Genomic DNA, 8,765 nt, shown 5'->3' with positions numbered 1-8,765 from the left:
TCTTTAAACAAAGTGGGCCAATAAAATCCACACTGCAAGATTTTTGCAGCTGTTTTCTTTGAAGAAAAATGTCCTCCGCATGCTTCTGAATGACAAAATTTAATGACACTACTTACCTCATTGTCGGGTATGCAACGTCGAAAAATTTGATCCGGACAATACTTGAACAGATACGGATCATCCCAATAAAAGTTTTTTACCTCATTCAAAAATTTTCTTTTATCTTGAGAACTCCATTGCGGTGGCATTTTTCCTGTCACAAGAAAATTTACTATGTTAGCAAACCAAGGTGTAGTAGTAACTGAAAATAGATGTTCATCAGGAAAATTATCGTTAATTGGTGTCATTTCACAAGATGATCCTGTTACTAGTCTTGATAAATGATCGGCTACGACATTCTCGGTTCCTTTTTTTTTATCTTTGATCACAATGTCAAATTCTTGGAGCAACAAAATCCATCGTATCAGTCGTGGTTTTGCATCCTGTTTGGTCAACAAATATCTAATAACGAAATGATCAGTAAACACAATAGTCGTTGATCCAATCAAATAAGAACGAAATTTATCTGATGCAAATATTACAGCAAGTAGTTCTTTTTCAGTTGTGGAGTAATTCATTTGAGCATTGTTTAAAGTTCTACTTGCATAATACATCACATAAGGCTTACCGTTTCTTCTTTGACCCAATACTGCACCGACTGCATAATCACTCGCATCGCACATGATTTCAAATGGTAAAGACCAATCGGGAGATTGCATGATAGGAGCTGATGTTAAATGTCGAATGATTTTATCAAAAGCATTTTGACATTCTTGAGTCCACTCAAATGCAGTGTCTTCTGTTAAGAGGTTACAAATTGGTTTAGAGATTAAACTAAAGTCTTTTATAAACCTCCTATAAAATCCAGCATGTCCCAAAAATGAGCGAATTTCTTTAATGGTTTTTGGAGGGGGTAAATTGGCAATGATATCAACTTTTGCTTTATCAACTTCAATTCCATGAGATGACACGACATGTCCCAAAACAATTCCAGAAGTAATCATGTAATGACATTTTTCCCAATTTAAAATAAGACCTTTTTCCTCGCATCTTTTTAAAACTTTTTCCAAATTTTCAAGACAATTATCAAATGTATTCCCAAAGACAGTTAAATCATCCATGAAAATTTCCAAACAATTTTCAACCATGTCGCAAAAAATGCTTAGCATACATCTTTGAAATGTTGCTGGGGCATTGCATAATCCAAATGGCATCCTTCTAAATGCAAATGTTCCAAAAGGACATGTGAATGTAGTTTTATCTTGATCTTCGAGTGCAATGGGAATTTGATAATAACCTGAATATCCATCAAGAAAACAGTAGTATGGATGACCTGCTACTCTTTCTAAAATTTGATCCAAAAATGGTAATGGAAAATGATCTTTTCTAGTGGCGTCATTTAATTTTCTATAATCAATACACATCCGCCAACTAGATGGGACTCGACTTGTTAACAATTCACCTTTTTCATTTTTTATCACTGTGATGCCAGATTTTTTCGGAACTACTTGTGTTGGGCTTACCCACTTACTATCAGAAATAGGGTAGATAATCCCAACATCAAGTAGTTTGAGAACTTCAGTTTTCACAACATCTTTCATGTGTGGATTTAATCTCCTTTGTGGTTGTTGAGATGTTTTTGCATTTTCTTCTAAGTGAATTTTGTGAGTGCAAATTAGTGGATTAATGCCCTTGAGATCTTTTAGTGTCCAACCAATTGCATTTTTATGTCTTTTAAGCATATCAACTAATTTACCTTCTTCATCACTTGCTAGTTTGGAAGAAATTACCACCGGATATGTTTCATCTTCTCCAAGAAATGCATACTTCAATTCTTCTGGCAAGGGTTTTAACTCCAATATGGGTGGTTCGTCTTTGTTCTCATATTTTGCATCAAATTCTTTCTCTGATCCTGGTAACGAGTGATACCTGATAAAATCATCAAGATCAATTTCAATATTTTCTTTAACAGTTTCAATTGAACAAATATCTAATTGATCACGAGTACTCCCTTCTTGAATGTTTTCTTCCACAAGAGTTTCAATAAGATTTTCATCTTCACTTTCATCTCCTTTGTCATGTGGTTGCTTACAAAGATTAAACACATTAAGCTCCAAGGTCATGTTACCAAATGACAACTTCATTATTCCATTCCTGCAATTTATAAGAGCATTAGAAGTTGCTAAAAATGGACGACCTAAAATTACAGGAATTGCATTACAAGCTTCGATAGGTTGTGTATCTAAAACTATGAAATCGACAGGATATACAAAGTTATCAACTTGGACCAACACGTCTTCTACCATACCTCTTGGCACTTTAACAGATCTATCAGCAAGTAAAAGTGTTACCGAAGTAGGTTTTAACTCGCCTAGATTGAGTTCTTGATAAACTGAATATGGAAGTAAATTCACACTAGCTCCAAGGTCAAGCAAGGCTTTTTTAATCTTTCGTTCTCCAATAATACAAGAAATAGTAGGACAACCAGGGTCTTTGTATTTCAAAGCATTATTATTTTGAATGATTGCACTTACTTGTTCGGCTAAAAATGCTTTCTTTTTCACATTCAATTTTCTTTTCACAGTGCACAAGTCTTTCAAAAATTTGGCATATGATGGTACCTGTTTTATTGCATCTAATAAAGGAATATTAACTTTTACTTGTTTAAAAATATCATATATATCAGAATTCAAATTTGATTTTTTTGTATTTTTCAATGCATGAGGGAATGGTGGTGACACTGTCTGTTGAACCTCCTCTTCGCAAGTTATGGGTTCCACTTCCTTACCCTTTGGAGTTGATTTATCATCATCTTCACAAGGTTCAAGAATGGATTTTTCCACAACCTTACCACTTCGAAGGGTAATAACAGATTTTACCTGATCCATCGGTTGAGTTCCAGAAGTTCCAGTTTGTGAATGATGATCCTTGGGATTAGGCAGAGGTTGTGAAGGAAATTTACCTTTTTCATGAACATTAAGTGCAGATGCAAATTTAGCAAGAGTATCTTTCAAATCTGTCATGGTTTGAGCAGTTTGAGTATTGATAGACTCTTGCTTTGCAATGAAAGAATTCAATATATCTTCCAAATTCCTTTTAGGTGGAGGAACATAAGGTGCATAATTTTGAAAATTTTGTTGATTTTGGAAATGTGGTTGTGAAAATTGTGCAGCATTATCATTCCTCCAACTAAAATTTGGATGATTTCGCCAACCTGGATTGTAACTTTGAGAAAATGGTTCAAAATTTGGCCTTTTGAGATTGTTTAAAACATTGGCTTGTTCATGGAGACATTCTTTAAAAGAAGGCAAAGTGGGACAATCTTTTGTAGAATGATCACTTGTATCACAGATGTGACATGCAATTTCTTGAACAGATTTTAATTGACCATTCTTTTTCAATTCAAGTGCCTCAACTTTTCTTGCCAAAGAGGTAAATCTAGCTTGAAGATCATGTTCATCTTTGAGAGTGTACATACCTCCACCAGATGTAGGAGATTGAATCTTGTTTGATGGTTCGATTGTACCTATAGTGTCCCAATTTTGAGCATTTTCAGCTAATGAATCGAGATACTCAATTGCCTCATTTGGATCTTTATCTTCAAATGTTCCATTACACATAAATTCAACCATTTGCCTATCTTTAGGTGTTAAGCCTTCATAAAATTGAGAAACAACTCTCCAAATTTCAAAACCATGATGTGGACAAAGATTAAGCAATTCTTTATATCTATCCCAACACTGATAAAAAGTTTCTCCTTGTTTTTGAGTGAAAGTGATGATTTGCCTTTTGAAAGAATTTGTTCTATGAGATGGAAAAAACTTTTTCAAAAATTGTTGTTGCAATTCATCCCAAGTTCGAATGGATCCCGATCTAAGATTTTGTAGCCAAGTTTTAGCTTTATCTTTTAAAGAAAAAGGAAAAAGCTTAAGTCGAATGGTGTTCATGCTACAATTTAGATCATTATATGTGTTGCACACTTCTTCAAATTCTCGTAAATGCATGTATGGATTTTCAGAATCTAAGCCATGAAAGTTGGGTAAAAGTTGGATAATACCAGGCTTAAAATTGAAATGAGATGCATCAGGGGGAAAAACTAGACATGAAGGTGCACTAGTACGTGTAGGATTCATGTGATCTCTAAGTGTTCTTCGCCTATCATGATCATGTTGAGATTGAATTTCATCTTCATTTTCCTGGATGGGTTCTTCCGCCATGTTTTGTGAAAATAAAGGGTTATTTCGAATGAGTCGACCACTAAGTGTACGTGACCAAATAATGCTCATGCAAATGCAAAAGAAAAAGAAGAAAAACACACAAAAACAATAAAAAATTCAAAGAAAGAAAATTAAATAGACTTGAAATTAAATTATACTTCCCCGGCAACGGCGCCAAAAACTTGTTGTGACTTTGATTGTTGCACTCCCAATAGCAGGTTGTCCGCAAGTAGTATAATTCGGTGAGTCCGATATCGTATCCACAGGGAAGCTACGGTAATTACAAGTCCACTACAATGTCTTTTTGTTTTTGTTTTTGTTTTTGTTTTTCTTTTAATTTTTTGAATCTTTAATTGGTAATTTTTAATTGTTCAAATTTTAATTTAAGTAGTTGAGATTAGAGGATCCACTCTTGATATTTTAATAAAGTTAACATTAATGAACATTATTGAAATCCACTTAATAAAATGGTTCCAATATATTAAATAATCATATTTATATTATGTTATATACTATTTTCTTATAAGTATAAAATATATATCAAAACTTATAAATGTTGTCAAGTATTTATTGTGCTATATATATTTGTAAACACTAAATCAAGGTTCCCACTTTAAATGGTTGGTAAAACCAAACTAACATTTAAATGGTACCAAGAAATTAATAATATGATATATTGATATATAATAAATCAAGGCATCCACTTTAAATGGTTGGTAAAACCAAACAAACATTTAAATGGTACCAAGAATTTAGTGTAACATATAGCAACAATAAATCAAAACTCCCACTTATAAGTAGGGTATAAAAATGCTTAAAGAAATAAATATAACATAAACAATAAATAATGATTAAATAATATAAAACATAGATTATTACCTTTTAATAACCTTATTATCATACCAAGAGCTTCACCTTTTCATCTCAACCTTGGGAAGTTAGCTACTCATTATTCAAAGTATAAAACTTTGAATATGAAATTAACATGCTAATTATTTTTAAATGATGAAATAAAGGAAAAATAAAGAGAGAAATATTATGAACTCAAAGATTTGTTCATAGAATGAGGGATATCTCAATTCATTACAATGCACCCCTATTTATAGCCAAATTTGGGGAGACAACCACAAATAAAATATTATTTTTTTACACATAAGTCTTCATTGGTGTTCCAAGAAATTATATTATATTACACATCACTTTTGAAAATCTTCTTCTCCGAATTTGCTTCTTCACATAAAAAGAAACATGTGGATAATTGAGTTGTCTAGTTGTGGTATTTTTTTCAAACCATTTGACCAAGTAATTTGAGAGATATGGTCAAAATACTAGAGCATGGTAAAACTGCCACTCCTTTGGTAACTTTATTTGTTGCTTAATTTGATCCCAATTGTGAGAGGATTTTTATCTCATGCTTGTCAACAATATTGTAGATATTTTAATCAACTTTCTACATGTCCAAGAATCATCTTAATCCCATTTGCAACGCCAAGTTTATTCTTGTTTTATCGAACCTGTAAAAAATAGTAAAAACTTGTAATTACACAACAACTTATATTTTATACAATTTATTATAAAACATATAATATTTAAACATTTAATAAAACAAAAACTATATATTTATATTATAAAACATTTAATTAATGTACAATTTTTATGTTTATCAAGAGTGTCACTAATATACCCGTCGCATGGTACCACGGTTATACGTAGATGGATTCATCGACCTACAGCTGAAACGAAGTCACAATTAACGATCTGAATTAAATAAAAAAGAAAACGTATACGTATATGATGAAAAAAATGTTTATGATGAAATGAAAAAGGATTTAAAGTATGCATGTTCATGAAAAACTATTTTATTAAAAGTATCTTTCACTGTTGCTTATGAATATATATGTATTACTTGTTAATATGATTAAAGTTTGCTAAGTCAATAGACTTACTTGGTGTGATCGATGTAGGTGAGCATGATGTTGATGAAGGACTTGATGGTCGAACTAGCTGGACTGATGGTGCACATAATCCGAGGACCTTTGCTAGTTTTTCGCATTATATGTATGATTTAATATTACTTTAAAGATTTTATGACTTTTGATGTTTTTAAGTGGTTTTGAGAGGATTTAAGATGCTTATACGTTACTTTGAAAAATGTTAGTTTTAGTTTTGATTGACGTTTAGGACTTCATGTCTTGTATTGTGTTTTTGGGGATTTTCAAATAATTAGTTGGTGAGTTGGTTTTATATGGCTGAAAGTTTTAAGAAAAAAATCTAGTACATTTTAAAGAAAAACGAGTAGTGGACGGTTCATACAATATTACCCTTAATAAATAATATTATAAATATTTTATTAATATTTTCAAAAAGACAAAACGGTAATATCACATTATCTCAAATTTTATCAAATTATTCAATCAAATCAAACATTATATTAACCATAATTTTTATATATTTTATTATCAAAAATTATTACTTATCTTCATACTATTTGTCTCATACCACGAACCAAACGATACCTATGATTATATTAGTATCGTGTCGTTTTGTGATTATAATGAAAAAAATCTTATAATTCACTATATTAAAGTTTCTTATTTTATTATCATAACAAGTTAAAGCCGTTAAAATAGATTACAAGCTATTTAAAATAAGTCACCTATACACCCTCTTAGTAGCAAGTCAACATATTCAGCTAAGTTTCTTCTTTACATGTAATGCTAGTTCTTTGGCATTTCCCAAGAACTATTTTCTAAGTTGTATTTGCAGGGTAGTGAGATAGTCGATGATTCCCATGATCAGCACACCACAGACTTACATAAATGTGTGGCACATATTCAAGATTTACTAGATCTGCATAATCAAAACTGTACGTCTTATGCTCAAAATCTTGATTTTTGTGGATATTTGTTAGCTATATTAATTAATACCACCCTAAAATGAAAACGATCTGGCATGAAGCTCAAGAACCAAGGAAAGTTTTACTTAAAGATTGTTTTTCGTAAAAATATGATATATATTTTGATGGGAATATGAAAGAGGATTGAGTGAGAGATCTCTTTCATCTATCTTCTCTCTTTTCTTTTCTCTTTTCGTTTCGAGGTTACCTGTAAAGTTTAAAATGCGATAACGTAATCCAATTGCATCCAAATCTAGGAAAAATAGAAAATACCTAATTAAATCATTTTAATTTCATTAATTAAATGTTGTAGGCATGCTTATGTCTTTAAAATATAGTTTTCTATTAGAACGCATAAAACAGTGTTTTCAAGGGTTATTCGAGACGCGACCAAGGAACTAGGTCCGGGGACCGTAAAGGAACTTCGCGCAGAGTTCTATTACTATTAATGGGTGGCTCCGGGATTTCTTTTTTAATAAATGATTATTTTTAATTATTTAATATATGGTATATTTAAGGTGTAATTTTCGAAAATGGTGTCTTTTGAGATGTTTTTACATGTCGAGTCGTATTTTAAACCGGTAATCGACTTTTGACAAAAATAAGGACTTTTTGAAGACCCGGCTAATATTTTCGAAAACTTTCCTAAACGAAATATTTTTCTTAATTTTTAATGGGCCTATTATACTAAGTTTATTGGGCCCATTTGTCTACCTTATTATTTATAACTAAAGATGGTATTTCCAAGCCCTAAAACTCTTCAAAAAATCATGCCTACCCTAAAGAATCCTAAGGATTTCTCTCCCTAGCAACACACACACACACCTACACGTTTAGGCTTCTTCATATCGGTTTTGAAGGAAGAAAACACAACAAAGGCTCATGTTCTCTCCGACAATGTTTTTTCGCGTCAAGACTTGAATATTCGTGCGTTATACACGCAAAGACGCGCCTTATTCCTTCTTTTATCATCGTTCATATTATATTATTTTTGAATATACATATTGCATGAAAAATATGATACCCTCTTATTTATTTTCGTTATTATGGATTTCACATTGGAAAAACTTGATTTTGTACATGATCTTGATGGTTCTTGTTAAAGGCAAGGGGCTGCCAGGTTAGGGATGTTAGGAGCGCGATTTCCAGGAGGTTAAGGGACCCTTAGATGCACGGTTCAGGGCTGGAACGAGACAAGGGAAGGGAACGCAGGGTTGGGTTTTCTTGAGGGCTAGGGCTCGTGGTCGAAGAAGAAATAGAAAAGAGCCGTGCAGGGGCCGTCCGACAAGGGGCTGCACTCGTGAGGGTCTTAGCATCGAACCTTGGTGGTCCACACACGGTTGGAGAAGCTTGGTAGGGCAAGAATCGCAAGGCCTGGCCGCGCAAGTCGTGCCGCGCGCATTGGAGAAGAACCATGCATGTCCTCGTGCATGGCTTGCTAGGTCTGGTACAAATGGGTCCTAAGGGTTCGGTCTTGGTCCTAAGAAGGCTGGTTGGGATCTGGTCTCTTCGGTTAGGGGCTAAGATCGAAGGAACTTGGGAATTGTTTAGGCACTAGGGTTTGGACAATTTGTGCAGAAATTTTCAGTAGCTTCCTAGGCTTTTCCAAGGGT

General features: G+C 32.9%; 1 protein-coding gene across 1 annotated transcript; it reads right to left on the bottom strand.

Annotated features, from left to right (window-relative positions):
- Positions 1-8: 8 nt before the first annotated feature.
- On the bottom strand, positions 9-4,256 carry LOC140985846 (uncharacterized; the record flags this gene model as incomplete). Its single annotated transcript, XM_073453799.1, has 8 exons — positions 4,154-4,256; positions 3,428-3,679; positions 2,700-3,334; positions 2,411-2,660; positions 1,808-2,236; positions 1,090-1,372; positions 466-519; positions 9-84 (listed from the first exon to the last, which is right to left on the bottom strand). Coding segments are annotated over exons 1-8 (2,082 nt in total), but the record flags the coding sequence as incomplete, so codon positions are not given.
- Positions 4,257-8,765: the final 4,509 nt, after the last annotated feature.

This window comes from Primulina huaijiensis, chromosome 10, assembly GCF_012295235.1.
Source record: "Primulina huaijiensis isolate GDHJ02 chromosome 10, ASM1229523v2, whole genome shotgun sequence".
NCBI lineage: Eukaryota > Viridiplantae > Streptophyta > Magnoliopsida > Lamiales > Gesneriaceae > Primulina > Primulina huaijiensis.
The sequence above is the reverse complement of the archived record's forward strand: the minus strand, read 5'-3'. Positions and strand labels throughout refer to the sequence as shown.